The sequence below is a fragment of the Dasypus novemcinctus genome, chromosome 16 (genome assembly GCF_030445035.2).
Source record: "Dasypus novemcinctus isolate mDasNov1 chromosome 16, mDasNov1.1.hap2, whole genome shotgun sequence".
Taxonomy (NCBI): domain Eukaryota; kingdom Metazoa; phylum Chordata; class Mammalia; order Cingulata; family Dasypodidae; genus Dasypus; species Dasypus novemcinctus.
Genome location: NC_080688.1, coordinates 49,933,970 through 49,954,955, shown reverse-complemented (window position 1 = coordinate 49,954,955; position 20,986 = coordinate 49,933,970). Strand labels below are relative to the sequence as shown.

The window sequence follows — 20,986 nt, the reverse complement described above, 5'->3', positions numbered from 1 at the left end:
ATCTATCTCTGGTGCCACAGGGGAAACTTTTAATGGAGTTGTGCCTGTGAGGTATACCACACTTAGAAGGGTGATTCAAAATATTCTTTCATTCAATTGCTTGCCCCTAATATTTACTTATGATACTAATTTTTTTAAAGCAAAAAGCCTAAAGATAAATACCAAGTTCAATAAATTTAAAGTGAATTTTCCCTTTTCGCCCCAGTTTTATTAGACCCATTTGTGGCCTCTATTGGATAGAAGACTCTGAACTTTACTGGTGTAATACTTATTGGGCAAAAATTAAAGGACTCGGAATAACTAATTTATTTAGCAGATTTTTATACAAAAGAAGGAAATTAAAAAGAATAAATCCAATCGGGGAGGCCACTGGAGCAAGGAGCTGTTGTTGCAGGAATCTTGCAAGTTAATGAGAAATCACTTGGGACTCAGGAGCGCTGGAGAGAGGGGAGAAAGGAGAAGATGGGGTGGTGGGGGGGGGGGGATAGAAACTCTTCCTTTGCAGCTGGCCCTCTCCCTCATTTGTTGCTCCAATAAGCAGTAATTAGGTCCTGAGCTAATGGTGTCAGCTGATCTGCTGTTTTTAGGCTAGACCCAGAGGAATCTCCATGGAAACCCTGCTGGAGTCGTCCCCCCACCTGGATGCTGCGTGCTCCTTTCCGCCACCTGGCTGCCGCCGGGCCCGCTGCTTCCTCCCGCTGCCTCTAACCTGCAGCCTGCAGCATGCGCACTGCCCCCGGGATCCCTAAATGGGACAATTCTGCCCGTGACGTCAGCGCCCAGCCGTCTCCACAGAAACTTTTGTCCCATTGGCCAATCAGATAGCTAGGAAGGGGCCGGGGAGGGGAGGGGTGGGAGGAGAGGGGAGTGGGAGGGGTAGGGGTGAGGGGAGAGGCGAGAGGTTTAGTGTGTGGAGCTGCTCGCGCTGCGCCCGGGCTGTCAGTCCCGGCTCCAGCCGCCGCGAGACCTTCCCGGAGACGCGCGCACACACCGCACACCCTTGCTCCCTCGCTCATACACACGCACACACTCAGCCTGGCCGAGGAGGAGCCACTGACCATTTTGCCAGTGCCGGGACCGGCTGCGGCACGGTGGGCACCAACCCTGCGCTCCCATTCGGGGCTTTCGTCCAGGAGGCGACGACGAAGAGGGGCGAAGGCGGGCTTGGAGACGCACCAGGTGCCAGGCACGGGTCCGGCCGCCTTCCAGGCGGAACCGCTCGCCCGGACGCGCGCGGGCCTCGGCGGAGTATAATAAAGAGGAGCGGCCGCAGCCTTTGCCGAGGAGGATGGGAACTCCCCTATTTCCAGCTCTGGAACCAACGGACTGAAATCCTGAATGGAGGAACCGCTGACTTCATTTGCTTGGGAAAATCGTCCAGAGGAACTCGTATTTGGCTACTCTGAGAGGTGGAGGGGGTGTCCATGACGTGGCAGGGGGGAATAGACATCTGAAACCTCCGTGTGAACTGCAAACTGTGACCAAGCAAGGGAAAAATAATCTTTATTTTCATGCAAAGGGTTTTAAGCATCTGTATCATAAAATACTTCTATTCCTTATACCCAGTTCAGGAAAAAGCAGAGGAGTCCTGTCTAGGGGCCCCATCATTATCCCGGAAGCCCGCCGCCACCCGCCTGCCTTCGTTTTCCCACATCACCCTGGAACGGATATGTTTGGGATAGCACTGTCTATCCTATAGAACTAGAACTATGGCCAAATCTCCATGAATGCTTTGCTAATTTCTGGCACTTAAGTCCCAGAACCTACTTGTGGGGCTGGAATTTAGCCCACATAATTCGAGGAAATGACATATTAAGCCATTTTAAAAAGCATGGTTTTTTTTTTTTTAAATCAGTCTTCCCTCAAAGCAGGATTTGATAGGTTTAAAGACATAACAGGTAAGAACTTGGTCTTTCTAGTCTCTTAACGCCCGACGAAGGGAAGGTGGAAGAGGAGCAGGACCCCGGAGGAGGGAGAGCCGGGGGACCCGTGCGCCCTTCGGGGCTCGCTGGCGCTCGGCCCGGCGGCTGCTTTCGGGAGAGGCGCAGCCCTCGCTCCTGGACCGCTGGGCCAGCGGCTGGGGAAGCTGCTGGGGCGCGCGCGGGAGGCGGCGCTGCGCTCCACCTGTCTTGCCCCGGACATAGCCCGGGGGCGAGGCGTCGAGGGACCACCCCGAGTCAATATTGGGATTTTTAATAAACCAAGGACGGGATTTTAATTATTCAAAACCTAGCTCCTCGGGGTCAGGTGCTGTCGGGATGGTCCTGGCCACACCATATTAAAGAGACCGAGCACTAAGAGGACGAGAAAAGCGTCCGACACCTCTTTTGCCATTAGGAATGAGCCAGAGACTTGGTCGCCCAGGGCATTGATTGCTGGTGCCCAACCGGACCCTCCTCCCCTCTCCCCATTCCTCCTCCCACCCCGGGCAGCTCTGGCAGCAGCCGGGACCTCGCGTCCCTGCATTGTGGCCGGGGCTGCATTTTTCATGAGCCCGGGGTGAACAGGTGCGAAGTGCTCTGGGAGCATCCGGCGACGGCCGGGCGCGGGGAACATGGAGAGCGAGCGCGACATGTACCGCCAGTTCCAGGACTGGTGCCTCAGGACTTACGGGGACTCAGGCAAGACCAAGACGGTGACCCGTAAAAAATACGAGCGGATCGTCCAGCTCCTCAACGGCTCCGAGTCGAGCTCCACGGACAACGCCAAATTTAAATTCTGGGTCAAATCGAAGGGCTTCCAGCTGGGCCAGCCCGACGAGGTCCGCGGGGGCGGTGGCGGCGCCAAGCAAGTGCTCTATGTGCCGGTCAAGACCACGGTGAGTGACTCGCCATCCTCTGTTATTTGTCTGCCCGAGCAGCCCGGCGGGGAGGGGAGAGAGCGGGGGGAGAAAGGGGGAGCCGTGAGCTACCGTTGGCTCGTGTGCCCCCCACCTTCCTCAACCCCCTCCCCAAGTTGTCCCCACTCGCATTAGCCAGACGCATTTCCCCCCACCGTGGAGGAGTCTTTGTGGTCCTCTGTTTTAAAGCGGCAGCGCACCTCCAGAGCCCGCCGCAGTCCCAGCCTCGCGGCTCCGCGACCCGCTGCGGTGGCTTCCTTCCCCGGGCCGGGCGGCGTCCGGCGTCCTCGGGGTGGACTATTGTCCCACGTCCTTCGCTGGGCGCCTGGCGCGTGTCCCGCCACCGCCACCACGCATAAAGGCCACGCTGGAATCCCAGCCACACGCTCTGATAATAGACGATTCTGATCGATAGTCTACAGTGTCTTCTCATTGGCACAAAGCCTGAATGTGGCGCTAGTCGTGGATGTGGGGTTTTCCCTAGGACACTATCAGGTTTTATTGTTAGACCGCAGCCTGGGAGACACGAGCAGTCCAAGCGCCTTGATGACTCTCAGAGACCGTCGCCAGGGCTGTTTAGATTGTAGATAAGGTCCTGGAGAGTCCCCTCCCACCCCCCCAATTCCTTTCCTTATTTACCCCTTCCACAAATAAAGCAGCAGCTAGGTGATGAGCAACAAAGGGAGATGGGTTAGGGCGCTATCAAATGGTGTATGTATTTGTTCCTCCTGGGATGGCTCTAGTCTCACGGCCACAAAGCTGTCAGCCCAGGCTCTGTGTAACGAGTGGATCTCAGCCTCATAAAACAGAAGAAGCCTGTGGGGCTGGGGAGGCAGCAGTGTCAATTTCCTTTATAAGAAGATGGGAACTGTGGGTTACAAGTAGGATTGCAGATCAGATCCTTAAGACCTCTTTCTGCATCACTCTACGGTGGGTACTCGCCTGGAGTAGGGGTGGGGGAGGGTTTCTGGCATCCTTTGCCTTTCTGCCTCGTTTTGGATTTTCTTGAGCATTTACTCCTTTTCCCTCCTCCCTATTGGCAACAGTTCTCCGGTGCAATATTCCTGGAGGATGCTAGAAAGGAGACGTCTTGAAAGCTTTTCTTCTCTCTCTAACGGAGGTATATTAAATTAGAAATATGTGCATGAAAGGTTTTTCAAAGGATTATTTCGAGAGGACTCTTAGGTTTGGAAAACAGTTTATGGTTTCCCTAGATTGATTAAGGACGGTTGCTTGAAGGGAGTATATTTCTTTTGGAATTTATATAGAAAATAGGAAATGGAATAAAGGTGAAATGGAAACACCCGTAAAAGTTCTGCTGTTTGTTTTTTGAAAACTATTTTATACTATTGGTGGAAGATTTCTAAGAGATATAAGTCTATAAATGCAGCGTTCTCCTTTAGCATGTGGCACTACTGAAGACAATGGTGAAATTACTTTCTTGCTTTACCAAATAATGTGAAGACTAGATGGGCACGAATTAGAACTGAGGTTTATTTCCATCTGATGAGCCAGGAGTCTGTTGTAGAGAATGAAGTGTTTTGATTCATTTGTATTGTGAGAAACATTAAGAATATGATTTTTAAAAAATAATTTATTGTTCAACAAATTAAATTAAAATTCAAGATGTAAGAATGTATTTTCCTTTGAACAACACTGGGCTAGTTGAACAAAATCATATTTAAAGTATATTTATTTAAAGTATAATTTAATATCATTTCTTTAAAGAAAAATTTCCAGCTAGGGTTTTTTTTTTCTTTCTTTTTTTCATTTCTTCTCCTATGTTAAACTATATTTCTGTTTAACTGTAAGCTTCCTTTGTGTATTTGTCAAGTGAGTTTCTTAGGTTTGGCTAAATTCACGTATATGTAAACATATTTGTCCTTAAAAATTCTAAATATTATAACTTGTGTAACAGTTATAGAGGCACTAAGATAAACATGGATGCCAATTTTCAGATCAGCAGTTACATAGCCAGATACCTGTTTTCAGTAAAAAAATTAGTGCAGAGTTCTTAAGACATGTTCTATAGAGTGACACCTGAGTTAATAATATAGTAACACGTGTTTCCCTTTTCAGTAAAGATTTCAAATATTTAAGGGAAGAAATGTAATCTATCAAGTGATATTCTTAGATATTTCTCAGTGGTATTCAAGAGCTCTGCTCTTCATTCAAGACTGTTTTGAAACATTGAAGAGGTTTTTTATTCATAAATCTTTCTGTTGCTCTTTCTGAAATTGTTATGCTGCTCCTGACAGAGTTATAGGCTCCTCCTTCTCTGAGAGGCAGCCAATCACCATTTCACTGAGTTAAAAATAAAGTCCCTTTTTATCATGTGTTTCCCCAGATCTCAAATTATTTAAAATATTTTTTTCCTTAAAAATATATTGACTTTCTTTTACAATAGCAGGAGTACTATCACCAAGAAGACAATAAGTAAATTTCAATTCATAGCTGTATATTGATTGAAAGAAGTACTGTACTTGAAAGGTATTTTCGAGCCCAGGCGTTCTTAACAAGGGGTCCATGAGCTTGAATTGAAATAAAAAGAAAAACATTCTTGTGGGGATGTGTTGGTGCAGGTGCGATATATTTTTAAAGCAATACACAGTATAGTATGGATTTAGTAAGGGTCTGTGGTTTTCATCTATGGCAAAGGGGTCCATGGAACAAAAAAAGGTTAAGAACCCCTGAAGTAGACTAAGAATTGTGATTATTCTAAGCTGCTTGAGGTTTGAAGGTTTGCAGCTGGTTTCGCTGTCAGTAAGAGAGATTTGCCCATGATGTTGCAGTAATCCACTGCTGTTGGTAATTAGACATCATTACTACTGAGAAAAGGGAAAGAGAGCAAGGGAGAGGACTGGCCAGGGCTAATTAACTACTTTAGTTTAATGAAGGAAAGGCGAATGATAGTAACTGGGAGGTTGTAGAAGACAGACTAGATACACCACTTAGACTAATTGTACCATTCTTATAGTTAAAAAAAACTGAGTTCTACCTCTTCTTTACTGCCAAAATAGGCTTAGCTTTGCAAATACTCTTTCTCCTAAACCTAAATTTAACTGATGATAAAATCAAGCAGGTAGGAACTGATTTAAAATAAAAATATAGAATGCTGGAAAAGATAAACAGGCCCTTTAATATTTGCCCTAGCTATATCTAAAGCTGAGGGTCCATATCTGTCACTGATGTTTAGATTACTCTGTGGCCGAGGAGATACTGTTTGGTCACCAAGTAACAACAATCTGCAACTCAGCCATTTTAGGTTCAGAGTGGGACATGTTTGCACATGCTTGTACAGATGCAAGGCATATATGTATTTTGTTGTGCATCCCATCTCAGTTTTTTTTTTCTGTACTACCACTATTATTTTTCTGTGTTCTTTCATTAAGTAAAGGCTGTCAGAATTTAAAAGAATGAAATGAATTAACTTAGAATAGTTCTGAAAAAGATACAGCAACTGTCTGATATTGATCATAACAAACCTTTTGTCTATGATAACGTTGACAGTGTTAGTATGGTCACTCTGATTTACATTTTGGTAGTTCTGATTTAATTTGTTTTTAGAAGGTTTTGATCTCCAATGATGCTTAGTTTTTTTTCTAGCAACAATTAGTTGAAACATCAATCTTACAGTTTAAACTACCAAAACATATTATATGACTAGATACTAATAAAAGTAAAAAAAAACTTACATAATAACCAGAAAATTCATTAAACATTCCATCATTAATAAGATTCATGTATGATTGTGCCTTTTTAAAGAGTCCACTGAATTGTATAAAGCATTAAGAAATTCGATAGTTCATATTTTTGTCATTAGCTTAAGAAAACAAGGTAATATTCAAACTAATCAAATTATGTGAGTAATACTTTTCTTGCCAGAAAGACACTCAGGTCTAGTTTTTGCCTCTCTTGTATTTTCTTCTTTATTAATCCACTAAATTTTTTATCAAGAAAGGAAAATGTGTTATCTCAAGTTATATAATTTTAAAATGTGATGTGTTTAGTTCTGCATCTGTAGTCTCAAATTTCTTATTGTTCTTGCTGTGTATACTACTAACTGATCATTGTACAGTGATTAGAATGAATATTCATGGACTGATTCATAAACAGTTACTGTTTTTGTTCTCAGACTGTGGTTTTGCTTATAAATTGTTTATACTACACTAGTGAAAGAAATAAGTTCTCAAAAGGAGTCTTAAAGGTATGCATTTCTGTCTGGCCTAACTTCATGCCCAAGACACACATCACAGAGATTAGGTCTTGATCTGAAATTTGCCACAGAGATTCCAGAAACCAAAGCTGAGAAATTGTGCCAGCCATCTGTTAAGATGCTTTGTATCTACAATGCTCAGATAAAAACTGTAACAGTAGTCAATGAGATGTATCCAAAATTTCACTTACTGCCTAAACTCTCCAAAATGGGCATTGCTGGTGGCAGCTAGTACATTTTTTCCCCCTTCACTCAAGTCCTTTGAGATATCCCATGGCATAGTTGAAAGGAGCTTTATTTTTGGGGTCAAACAGATCCTGGGTGTGAATCTTGGCAGTGTGGCTCATTAGATGGCTTAAGTGATTCCTTGTGGAGTCGTTGTGAAGAATAAATTCTCTATGGCAAATTGCACAGCGCCTTTATGAGTCTCTGGAAATAGTCAGTACCTTTACTGGAGCCCAGTCTGGGATGAGGAATAGGGGGCAGAGAGGCCCATGAAAATGAGATCAGACACTCTAAGTAGATGAAGGCTATCTCCCACTTATTTCCTGAGATACCAGTTTTGACTCTTCCTTAGGTTATTCCTTGTTGTATTAGTAACCACAGTTACTGGGGGATGGGGGTGGAGAGCATCAATATTCAACACTTGAATCTATTCCCTGTGTAAATCTCCTATTTGAGATGCTGGGAATTCTATTTCTCAAGAGTATATACTCTAGCCTCACTGCATTGGATAGATGAGAGATGATGAAGTAAATACAGGGATGTGGCAATAGAACTTCCAAGAGTTTCAATGCTGTGCCAGGATCGTAAAGACCTATTCCTAACTGCTGTTGCATTTGCTGAGGTTTTTTTTTTTTTTTTTTTTTTTTTTTTTAATACACCTACTGGCAAAGATTAAAGAGAATCCAATATGTTTTAAGTTACATTTTTCATCATCCTGGGACAAGATTAAAGAAATTTCATAGTGTGGATGTCAGGAAACATGGACTAGGGGACAGACTATAGATTTCAGAGCAAGATTTAAATCTTGGCTATGACATTTCTGAAACTGAGTTGGGGAAAATTTCTTAACTAAACACTCAGTTTCCCTTCTGTTAAGTATCAGTAATATACTTACTTAACCAGTTTTGGGTAAGAATTTTATTACACACACATACACTGAAAAAATTAGAAGTTGTTATTGGTAACAAAACAAGAGCACTATGATATAATTATACTTAGATATGTTATGAAATCAAAATCAAATTGCAACAAGGAATTAAAATACAAGGTAATTATGTGTTCTGCTTACTTCATTTTTGGAAAAAATGACTGTTTTTATAAAAGTTAAACATTCTCATTATTTAAAAAGCTAATCAAAAAGGAAGGAAAAATGTTTAAATGTCATGCCAAATCTCCCAGACAGATGTAACCACCATTAATTTATGAACCTCATTCTAGATGTCTTCCATATAAAAATACCAAAATAAGATTAGATATAATGACTGATAATGTATATGTACAGACAGGAATAACTTTCCAAAGCTGGGATTATAATTACAAACTAATTTACGTGAAAAGAATAAAATACAATATTAAAAAAGTAATAAAAGAAAAATTCAAAGTATTGTTACCCTCAGATAAATGTACCTTCACAGAGGTATTCTTGAAATTAACAGAAAAGATTAAGGACATTAGGAGATTGAATTACATTTTTTTTTAAACTACAGATTTGTTCAATATCTCTGACTTTCTCCAGTGATAGCTGAGGAATAAGCATATTTTCACCTTTTCCACCTCCTTGTTCCTTAGCTCACTGTATTATAGAACATTATTTTAGTATATATTTTAAACATATTTAGTATATATGTTATAGTTATGTTTGTATTGTCAGAGGCTTTTTTTTTCAGATTTGTTTATATCCCCCCCCCCCCCCGCCCCACCGGCCCCGGTTGTCTGTTCTCTGTGTCTATTTGTCTATTTGATGCGTTGTCTTCTTTGTCCGCTTCTGTTGCTGTCAGCGACGTGGGAATCTGTGTTTCTTTTTGTTGTGTCACCTTGTGTCAGCTCTCTGTGTGTGCTGCGCCATTCCTGGACAAGCGCCACTTTCTTTCGTGCTGGGCGGCTCTCCTTATGGGGTACACTCCTTGCATGTGGGACTCCCCTACGTGGGGGACACCCCTGCGTGGCAGGGCATTTCTTGTGCGCATCAGCACTGCGCATGGGCCAGCTCCACACAGGACAAGGAGGCAGGGGTTTGAACCATGGACCTCCCATGTGGTAGACGGATGCCCTAACCACTGAGCCAAGTCCACTTCCCTTGTCAGGCTTTTTGATATTTATATTACATAATTTTGATTCTCGCAATTATTTTTCCTTTGTCCTTATTTAGATGCTTATAATCAGTTCTTTTATTTAGTTTTCTTTATTTCTAAGTTCTTTGATTTGAGTCATCACTTGATTAACTGTATTTCCTGATAATCATTTCTTTTTTTCTATAAAAAGGTTCATGAGCTATATTCTTTTTATACCTGTAGGTCAATTTAATCACGTGACATTTCTTTATTTCACTGTATTTTCCCCTACATTATAGATATCATGTGTACTTTGGAAAATTCTAAGGCAAATATATTTTTCTGAACTTCAAGACTTATTCACTCTTTTGTCCTTGAATTTCATTAATTTCACTAAGATGTGTTTTAGAATACCTTGTCTCATTTTATGTATCTCCTGAATTCATGTTCATGGTTTCAGTTTTATTTGAGTATGGTGAGTTAATGCATAACTACTGAAGCTCAGGTCTGTATATTGGATTTTTTATTGGGTGTTTGCGACAAGCTGTCTCAAAGCACTTCAAACTGAACCTGTCCAAAAGTGAATTGATCTCCTGTCCCTTCTACCATCCCAGGTCCTCCAACTTGAAGCTCTTTTTTCATTCCCTTCTACCATTTCCATGGATGGCAACACAATTTGTTCACTCATCAAAACCCAGAAACCTGAGGGACATCTTGATTCTACCCCCCTCCTCATGATAGTCACTGCTCAACAAGGACTGTTTATTCTACCAGCCTAATAACTCTTAAATCCATCCGATTCCTACCATACCATACTATACAATTTGCCTCTTGCTTGATAATTTGGTAAAGATCCTAAAAACTTTTTTGAAGGAAGGGAATTTATCGCCAATCCCTGGCATAATTCATGGTACACTGTTGTACTTAGTATTCGTGGAATGAATGAAAATCACTTCCTAGCCTGACGCCACATGGTGGGGCCTGTCTTTCCACCATAAAAGAGGAAGTTTCCCAGCCATATCGGTGCTCTTTAAGGTTAAGAAGCAAGTGACTTACTCCTCATCTAGAGCTTTGCAATGGGCATGATTCATGATTCATGCCCTTAGGCAATTGCGAGTATTGAATGGAATTAATAATAATATAATAATGCCTTACACTTACTAAGCTATTGTGGTAGGTTATGGATTTGGCTAATCACTTTAAACACAATGTTTCCTTTAATCTCCACTGGCCTTTCCATTACACATGTGAGGACGTTGTGATTTAAGTTAAGTTGACTTTTCAAAGTCACACAGCTTAGGACTGTCTTAGAGTCTGGATAGAAACAATTTCAAGTGTATTCCAAAGTACTTGCTTTAAGTCACTAGTCCCAAAAGTTGTTAAATAATGTATCCCCATGGGTAAAAAAATTGCACATTCTCCCCATATCCTAATGAATTATATGGATATACCACTCTACCAATAGTTATCACATTATTAAACATATTAAAATACAAGTAAATATATATCCAAGTTTTAATATTTTCTTCTTCACCTCAGTTCATCATCATTATGTACACTCCCTGGGTATGCACATACCAATGTAAAGAAAATTATTTTAATCCATGGTGCAATATTGCCTCATAGTAGACATTGTTGTTAAGATCTTATACGGCAGTTAAAATATCACTTCCCGTATTTAAAGGGCTTATCTCTGTATTTAACCAATATTTTAAACTAATAACCATATAAATCCACAATATTCATAAAAAATTATACACATTTGGAGTTGGTACCAAGGGAGAGAGAATTTCATCACAGGTATGTTTGGGGAATAGCACACTGTCTGAAATAGCTGAATTGTATAGTAGAGTGGAAGATGAAGTTGATAAAAGTAGAATGGGGTGAATTTGTGGAAAATCTCTAATGCCTATGTCAGTGTTTAGACTTCATTCCGTAGGGAATGGCAGCTAGCAAACCTGAGCAGAGATGGCATAATTTCAGTTATTTGTGAGTAGGAATTTGCTCTGTCTCAGTGATTATTATTAGTGCTTCAGAATACAAATCAGACAAATAAAGAATAAAAGTTCAACAGTTCCTCTGACCCAATATCTTAATTGTTTGAAATATTACAGTTGTAATTAAAAATTATCCAGGTGTTAAAATCATATTAAGTGTTAAAACAATATAACACAATAGCTTTATATTGCTGAGTAATCGAATCATTCTGTACAGCTCTTAGACTTTATTATAATTCCAATAAAATACTAAATCTGTGAAACTTAATAGATTTAAAAGCACTTAAAAGGAATAATGGATCAAGTTATAAAGTTATAAAGTTGTGTTTTTTTTTGCTTTTGTTCTTGGATTTGTGGAGAAGTAATTGTGGAGCTCTTAGTTATTACCAGGTCCACAACTAGAAAGACCTCCCACTCAGGAAATCCTTCTAAAATCCAAAGTTGAAAAATTTGTATGGAAGAGATATTCAAGCATAGGTCTTTCCAAGTCTAGTACATGTTTCAAATATTTCCATTAAAATGAAGAAGTTCATACTGTAAGGTCATAGTCTAAATCTCACTTCAATTTATTTCTTGCTCAGAGTTTCTGTTTTATTCCCTACATGCCTGTCTCTACAATTAAAGGTCTTTGTGATGTCAAAAGACAAATTGGAGTTGAGTTGCAGTTTATACCATTTTGTTTAGGACACCAAAATTGCTGTAGCAAGGAAGTCAGTCACAAAAGTGGAAGAAGTGTTGAGTTTTAAGTGTTGGCAAATGTTTTAGAGACAACAAAAAGGGCATTATCTTGAGTCTTATTGACTGTCTTATAGGGATGGGTTTAAGACACACCAGGTTTTATTTTGTATTGGGCCAGGTGTAACTAATTAGAGGCTTGACTGGCTAACTAAGTTGGCTGCCTTGGTGAAGGATTTTAAATTTCAAAAGATTTCAAAAGAGAAAAGACAAGGGTAAGTTCAAAGAGAAAGTAGAGAATGTGCATTTTTTCTTTGAGGGGTCCGGGGACCTTTTCTATGATTTTATCACCTATGGTTCTACAATCTTTGGACTCAGTAGTAGATAAAATTCTGAAATGATCTCCCAAGTGACCCTCATCCTCAAATAATTCTCTCCCTTTTGAATGTGGGTGGTACCTGTGAATATGATGAGTGTGGTGGTTTGGAGTTATGTACCCAGAAAAACATGTTCTTAATCTTAATCCATTCCTGTGGTTATGAACTCATTGTGAATGGGACCTCCTGATGAGGTTACTTCAGTTAAGGTGTGGCCTACCAGAATCAGGATGGGCCTTAATCCTATTACATAAATCCTTATACAGACAGCTGCAGAGAGAGAAGCACAGGGAACAGCCAAAAGGTAGAAGTCAACAGAACATAGAGGAGAAAGAAGATGCTGCCACATACATTGCCTTGTTATGGAAAAGCCAAGCAAGCCCAAAGATGCTAGACAGCCAGAAGAATCTGATCCCAGAAAGAGGCAAGCTTCTTGCCTCTGGAACTGAGTCCTGTCATTAAGCCAACCCATTGTGTGGGATTTGTTTTAGTAGGCAAGAAACAAAAATAGTGAGAGCCCTCCTGTGATTATATTGTATTATATGGTACAGCTGACTTTAAGGGAGATCTTATATTTGGGCCAAACCTGACCCTTTTAAAAGCAGACAGATCTTCTGGCTGTTAGCAGAGGAGGAAGTTAGAGATACTCAAGTCTGAGAGGCAGTCAATGCAAAGGAGGTTTTCTGTAGCTGACTGGGACCAAGCCTCCAGATCAGGAGCTGAGAGCAGTCTCTTGGGAGGACTGCTTTCTCAGCCAACAGGTAGCAAAGGGAAACTTAATCCTGGAACCACAAGAAAATAAATTCTGCTCACAACCTGAGGGAGCTTCCCCTAGTCCAGCTTCCATATGAGAACATATTTGGCCAACCCTTGAGTTCAGCTCTATTATAACCTGAGCAGAGGACCAGCTAAAATGAGCCTACTTCTGACCCACCAATACTGTGAGATAATAAAATTGTGATGGGTTAAGTGGCTGATTTTGTGATAACTTGTTGCACAACAAAAGAAAAGTAACAAATAGTCCTGTAATATAAATTTTCCCAAAGACATTTGTGGGGTTATAACAGGTCAACTTTTAAAAATTTTATTTTTTTAAGTGTGTTTAACCAAGGTTATTTGTGGTTTAAGATACTGCTGGAAATAATTTAAATGTTCTTTGTTGCTAATGCCTAATATGTTCCCATTTTTAGTTTTTTGTGAGATGGTCCGTAATTTAGTAAAACAATGATTTCTGACAGATCATTTGAACTATCTTGTGACTGATGATGGCACCCATTATCTCGAATTATATGTGTGTGTGTATGCTTGTATATATATGAATACATATAAATGACTTTGATTTTTCTCTAGATGTTATTTATTTTTAAACACTATTTTATTATAGTTCATCTATCTCTGAAATAAAATAAAGATGGCTTACTGTTTTAGATTTTTAATGAAAGGACACCAATCTAACAGAAGAGTGCACATATCAAAAGATTTTTATTCATATTTTTCCAATTAATTTACATTTAAACATTTTTGAAATTTTAATATATAGGAGAAAAATACAACTAAAACAACTATTTATTCCCATTTATCAGACATAATCATTTTATAATTTTATTTTTAAATAATTATTTTATTTTACTATATATTTTAAAAGAATCTATCTGACATTTAGTGAATAGAATGATGCAAAATAGCAGTTATGGGTAGATCTTTTCCTTTGTTGACAGATTAAAGGAATGCACTTGATTTTCCCTTTTAAATTATTTGCTTCTCTTCTTTTTTCTCTATTTGAGATTTAGTCAGTAGGATCTTATGTTCTACTCCTCCTAATTTTAATCAAGTATTCCTTTGTGGTAGTTATTCTCACAGTTTTAGAATTTTCAAGTGTTTTGGGCTGTTAGAGAACTGGAAGGTTGTGAAGGATTCTTAGAGAATAAATTCAGGAAACTTGAACCTTAATTAACAGGTAGAGATCTGTTATTTGGTGTTTTTGTTTTAGTAGTTATTTTTTGTCTATCTTGTTAGTTATAATGTGCTCTTACATAATACTGCCTAGATATTTAGATCTTATTATTATGTATAAAGGCTATAGCCATTGAAATAAGATCGGCCAATATCCTTTTGTTTTTAAAACTTTTATTTTGAAATAATATTGAACTTAAGGAACAATTAGAAGAACCATACAAATACCATACAGAGAACTCCCAACATACCTCTACCCACCTCCATATCCAGATCCAACCAATTCGAACATTTTACCACCTTTACTGCATTTATTTGTCTTCTATTTATCAATCCGTTTTCTGAAAACTTGAGTGTAGGTTGTATGCTTTATGCTCTTTTGAACCCTTGACACGGCCATATCCATTCCCTAAGAACAAGAATATCCAGTTATGTAACTACACTAAATGCAGTTATCAAGTTTGAGAAACTGAGCATTAATATAAAGCTTACTGTCTATATTCCAGTTTTTCCTTATGTCCTAACAATGTGTCTTTGAGTCTTTTCTCCTCCCTTGCTACATCCCATGCAGGATCATCTGTTGTGTTTGCCATTGCCTCTTTAGTTGCTCTAATATCTTTGGAGGGTTTTTATTAAAGTGTGATGTGGGCCACTTACTGGCCTGTGATGAGTCAGAGAGTCCCTTCACTTGGTTCTCAGTGGACCCAACTGCAGTTGCCAGATGGCTGGAAGGTGTTAGGAATTTAATCTAGGGACATGGGGCAAAGCTAATTGGCACATATAGATATCAGATGTCTAGCTTGGTCGTATTAGTACCAGGCTTTAACTAAGTGACCTAATTAGATGAGATTTTCAAGTCTGTCAGAAGTTTCTTTGAATATCAGAGGTGGATCATGGTTCTCTTAGTAGTCTCTGCTTTCATGCTCATTGGTGCTTATCCGAGATCAAGAAAAGAGTTTTGCTATGTTTGCTTTAGCTCATTTTCCTTTGTAAAAGTGACTATTACAAAATAATTCATTTGATTATTTGTTTGGTCTCCATAATTTGGAACATGTTGATTTAGAATTAGTGGTAATTTGAACATATAGGAAAATATTCACCTTGAAGTACTTACTAAATGAACATTTATTGACAAATTCATAAATAAGAAGATAGCAGATGAGGCATACTTATCTATTATAGTGAGAAAAAAGTTTTTCCTAAACCAGTCTTTATGCTCGATATGTCCTTAGTAAATTAGAACCGTTTAGCATTATGGTTGTCAGTATATAGACTTCAATAGTAATGTATTCCCTAGACTTTGCAAGTAAGAGAAATAAGATCATCCTCTAAACTTTAAAATCAGTAGTTAATCAGTTCAGTGCTGTTCAAAGTCACCTTAAAATGACAGAATGGCTACCAAGCTAAGAATAGACTACTTGAAAATATAGTAAAAGGTCTCCTAAGAGACCTCTACTAACTAGTGAATTAACCAAACTCTTTTTCCTCTGTAATGTATACACTGATGCCAGTGGAATGGACAAATTTCACTGATAGTTGGTTACCCATTAGTAACTTGCACTTGTGCACGTAAAGTTGAGTTGTGTGCATAGAATTGTTTTTTTTGACACTCTTATTGTAGTTTCATTTGTTAGTGTAATTATGTGATTTAATTAAATATTTCATAAATAGATGAGATGCTTAAATGTATTATAAAAACTCAAAACAAATGTGAATCATTAAAAATAACTGAGAAAAATGGTCATAAAGAAAGAAAAGCTGCAAAGTTTCTGTATATTGCTTTATAAATAGTGACTAATCTTTCATGCTACTTTAAAGTAATTAAAACTAGAAAATATGGACAGTGCATTAGGGTGGGTTTATGCACTTGGAATGACAATGAGTGGACCCATACATAAAGAAAAGATTTTTTTCCTTTGTACAATTTTAGCAAATAATTATACATTAATGTATATTAAATAACAATTTGATATTAAGATGTACATGTTTCAAATTTTTATTTATATTTTTATTAGAGAAGTTGTAGGTTTACAGAAAAATCATGCAGAAAATAGTTTTCTTATAAACCTCTATTAAAATTTGAATTCATGGAAATTTTGTTACAATTGAAAGAATATTATTATAATTATACTATTTTATATATACTGTAAATACTGTAGTTTATGTTAGGATTCACTGTGTTGTACAGTTAGTTCTATGGGGTTATTTTCTTTTTTAAAACCAGCTTAAAATTTTCTCATTTAACCACATTTAAATGTATAATTCAGGGGCATTAATTACATTCACAATGTTGTGCTACTTTTATCACCATCCATTATCAAAACTTTTCCATCACCAAACAGAAACTCAGTACCAAATAAATATAACTCTCCATTCCCTACCCCAACCCAATCCCTGGCAACCTGATTTCTAGTTTCTGACTCTGTAAATATGCTTATTTTAATTATTTCATATTTGCAAGATCATAAAATATTTGTCATAATGTGTCTGGCTTATTTCACTCAACAGATATCGTCAAGGTTTATCCTTTTTGTCACAGGTATCAGAACTTCATTTGTTTTTATGGCCAAATAATCTTCCACTGTGCATCTGTGCACCATTTTGATAACGCAGTCATTTGTTGCTGGACATTGGAGTTGCTCCCATTTTTTTTTTTTTGGTGGCCATTGTGAATTATGTTGCTATGAACATTGGTATGAAAATATATGTTTGAGGTCCTGCCTTCAATTTCAGTTTGTGGGATTACCAGGTTATATGGTAATTCCATACATAACATTATGAGGAATCCATAAACTGTTTTGCACAGCAGCTGTACCATTTTAAAATCCAACCAAAGGTGGAGTATTCTCAATTTCTCCATATCCTCCCCAACACTTGTTATTTAATTATTTATTTTTATGGTAGCCATTCTAGCTTGTGTGAAATGGTATCTCACTGTGGCTTTATTTGAATTTCCCTAATGACTAATGATGTTTTGCATGTTTTTATGTGCTTGAATATCTTATTTGGAGAAATGTCTGTTCAAGACTTTTGCTTATTTATTATTTATGTTGTTTGTGTTTTTGTTGTTGAGCTGTAGGATTTCTTTACATATCCTGGTTATTCAACCCTTATTAGATATGAGATTTCCAAATATTTTCTCCCTTTCTGTAGATTTACTTTCAAAATTAAGTCCTTTGAACAAAGTTTTAATTTTGATGAGGTACCATTTATCTACTTTTTTCTTTTGTTTCTTATGTTTTTGGTGTAAAGTCTAAGAAACCATTGGCTAACACAAGGTCCTAAAGATGCTTCCCTATTTTTTTTTCTAGGAGTTTTATAGTTTTGGATTTTATATTTAGGGCTTTGATCCATTTTGAGTGAATTTTTGTTTATGGTATGAGATAGAATTCCACCTTGATTCTTTTGCAGGTAAATATCCACTTTTCCGAGCACCATTTATTAAAGACATTTTTCTTTACCTATTGAGTACAAAAATAAAAAAGCCATAGATAGATATGGGGGTTTATTTCTGAACTCTCAAATAGATTTCGTTATTTTCGATGTCTGTCCTTGTTTTAGTACTATGCTATTTTTATTACTATAGCTTTGTAATAAGTTGTTATGACGCACTTCCTCAACTTTTACTTATCTGAGAATGTCTAAATATCTCTCTCATATTTGAAGGAAAGTCTCACTGGATATAAAATTCTTGACTGACAGTTTTTCTCCTTTAGTACTTTAAGTATTTCAAAACGAACTTCTTGCCTCCATGGTTTCTGACAAGAAATTGGTACTCAATCTAATTGGAACTCCCTTGTATGCAACATGTTGCTTTTTCTTACAGTTTTCAGAATGCTCTCCTTATTCTTTGCATTTGATGCTATAATCAGCATATGACTGAATGTATTTTTCTTCATGTTTCTCCTGTTTGGTGTTCTTTGACCTTCTTGGGTGTGCATATTCATGAGATTGTTCAGTTTGGGAAGTTGTCTGTCATTATTTCTTTGATTCTTTCTTCTGCTCCTTTATCACTTTCTTGTTACAGTGCCATCCAGCAGCTCTGCTCCCAAAGAGGTAAAGACGAACAGAGCAAGACAACACACAGTAACCGCTCTGGAGACACAGGCTGGTGGCACAGATCTGATTTATTGAGGAAGTGTAGTAGCTTTTATAGACCGTGAGACAATGTGCAAGCAGCTTACTGGCTATGCTAATTTAGCGAGGCTGATTGATTCATGTGCTCTAGTTGCTGGGGGGAAGGCAGATTTCCGAGGGACATGCCCAGGCATGTCCATCGCATGCCTCGGCACCATCTTTTGGGTGGAACCCCAAAGGCCTTATAGTTAGAGAGGTTTTCCTACATCTAACAAGGCATCAGCGGCTTGCCCACAATTCCCCCTTTTTTCTTTTATTAGAGGCAAGGCGAAGCGCCAGTGTTGTTTTGTGCCAAGGTGACTGTGCCTGTCTTAGGTTGTCCTCCTCTGAGGACCTTACCCGTCATTGGCTACCAGCCAAGCTCTCTGGCACGGTGTTTATCTCTGCATTTTTTGCAGGACTGTAAGGCCGAAGATATTCACGGCTTGAGAAATGGTTTCTGCAGTGCCTTCTTTTGCTTCTAGAGCACTGACTGTAGCCTGCTGGACAAGTACTAAAGTTTTAACATCTTTGTGGAGGTTTTGCACTTTGCACAGTACATATCTTGTACAGAGTATCACATTAGAAGAACAGATCCAATGATAACAAAGGTTATGAGATTAGAGGGAGTGAAAAGGGATTGAAGGTTAGCTAGAATATTTGTGATCAGTGTGATGTCTATCGTAGTCACTCAGGTGCTGTTAAGGGTCAGAATTTGATGGGTGAGCTGAGTGGTTAAATTTAAGAAGTCATTGTTCCAATGTCTGAGTAGGGTTTGCTTTAACATTGCTCTGGCTGTGGTAAAGTTTGCCATGCCATCGGTGGCACTGATGGGGGTAACACAAATGTGTGGATAATTAATGTCACAGGGCAGTCTTGTCAGTTGCATTATCATTTGTACTTCTTCTAGTAAATCTATTTGTTGTTGTACATTAAGTAGGCTGCCATATGATTATTGAGCAAGTTTTGTGTTTGCAAGAGGGTGGCCATTTTTTCTACTAAGTTGTTTATTGTGTTAGCATTGGAATTGGATTGTACTATAGAAGTGATACTAGTGGCAGCGGCTGTTAGGCTAGCTATAATAGCTGCGATGAGAGCTACAACTACACCAACTGCTCTTTTTTGTGTAAAATGTAAGTGTGTAATTAATTCAGAAGGGCCATCCACTCAGTAGCATTAACGGGAACCCATATTAAGGAGGGAATTCTAACAATAATAGTGTAGGGATGCTTGGTATGGTTCCAGCAATTGGAAAGGATGCAATGGGTGATGTTCCAGTCAAAGGATTGGTTGCTTGAGTCTATAAAAAGAAAGGTAAGAGTTACACAGGGTAAGGCGCTCACAGAGAGGGTGGCATTTGCAGTCTTATTGGGGCTGGCTGCCCAGTCTGAGTCATTCGTGTGTGAAGAAACCCAAGTTCCATTAGTGAGCGTGGCATTCATCATTATGAATGATGAAGATCTAAGCAGGCATTTTCTCCGCCGAGTGTCCATTTTCCAAAGACTGTCTTCACAGCATAGCGGGGGTCGCGACCTTGATTTGGATGTCCCATGGCTGGAAGGGCAGGGTTCAAGGTCCAGAGGAATGGAGTGGTCCAAAGGAGTGTGCCTGAAGCAGTGTGAGCAATTATTAAGAGAAGGATACACCCAATGAATAACGGTGATCCTGGTGCCTGTAATTGATGCAAGAGTCTGGAATCATTCTTTCTCCTCAGTATTTTGGTACTGTGTATCGATTTCATCTCTGGGGGCTGGTCGAACAAGCTGGCTGGGGACCCAGGTTGGCTGTTGTGCATTCTCTGGAAAGACACAAGCTTACCCTCGTCCCTGGGTTAATAGGGGATGGGGCCCTTGCCATGCTTTTGTAAGGGGGTCTTTCCATCTAACTAATGGCAAGGGGGTTGGAGTATTTCTAAGTCCTCCCCAGTGTCTGACTGCTGGGGTACAGCGTTCATTGTCAAATGTGAGAAAATTCATAGTGATTAAAGTCTTATTTAGAACATCCCTGGGAGTATCTTGGGGATATTGCCCCTTCATTTTTTTTATTTGTTTTTTAAGCATGAGGTGGGTGCGTTCTATGATAGCTTGGCCCTGGGGATTGTATGGGATAACAGTTTTGTGTGTGATGTGCCGTGAGGCACACAAATTTTGGGAGGATTTGGATGCATAGCAAGGTCCATTATCAGTCTTTATGGTCCATGGTATGCCCATTTGGTTGAAGGCTTGAAGGCAAGCAGTAATGACATGTCTTGAAGTTTCTCCTGCGAGAGCAGTGGCAAAGGTGTATTTGGAAAAGGTGTCTACTATGACATGTAGAAATTTAGTTTTTCCAAAAATAGGTATGTGTGTGACATCCATTTGCCAAATGGCATTCAGACAGAGGCCATGAGGATTTATTCCCTGAGGTTGAAGGGGGCCTAATGGAAGGAGAGGGCCACATTATTTACATGCATGAGTGAGGTGTTTGCATTGCTGCTGTGTTAAGGAGGGGAAGAGATGATGGAGAGAAAGAGTGGACATGTGAAAATTTGCATGAAG

The 20,986-nt window shown here is 39.2% G+C and overlaps 1 protein-coding gene and 1 long non-coding RNA gene across 5 annotated transcripts in view; one reads left to right on the top strand and one right to left on the bottom strand.

Moving 5' to 3' along the window:
- Nucleotides 1–282: 282 nt before the first annotated feature.
- On the bottom strand, nucleotides 283–3,408 carry LOC131273679 (uncharacterized). The gene is made up of 2 exons (XR_011645963.1): nucleotides 2,612–3,408; nucleotides 283–1,475 (listed from the first exon to the last, which is right to left on the bottom strand). It is a non-coding gene; the product is annotated as an uncharacterized lncRNA (long non-coding RNA).
- NOL4 (nucleolar protein 4) overlaps nucleotides 848–20,986 on the top strand; it is a 427,624-nt gene continuing 407,485 nt past the window's right edge. For 3 of the 4 annotated variants that reach the window (XM_058277606.1, XM_058277605.1, XM_058277604.1), the window contains exon 1: nucleotides 848–2,818. In XM_058277606.1, coding sequence (XP_058133589.1) covers nucleotides 2,555–2,818 — 264 coding nt within the window. In that variant the 5' untranslated portion in view covers nucleotides 848–2,554. Of the gene's footprint in view, nucleotides 2,819–3,874; nucleotides 3,960–20,986 lie in introns of those variants that run through there. The other variant, XM_071208522.1, reaches the window with a different exon arrangement.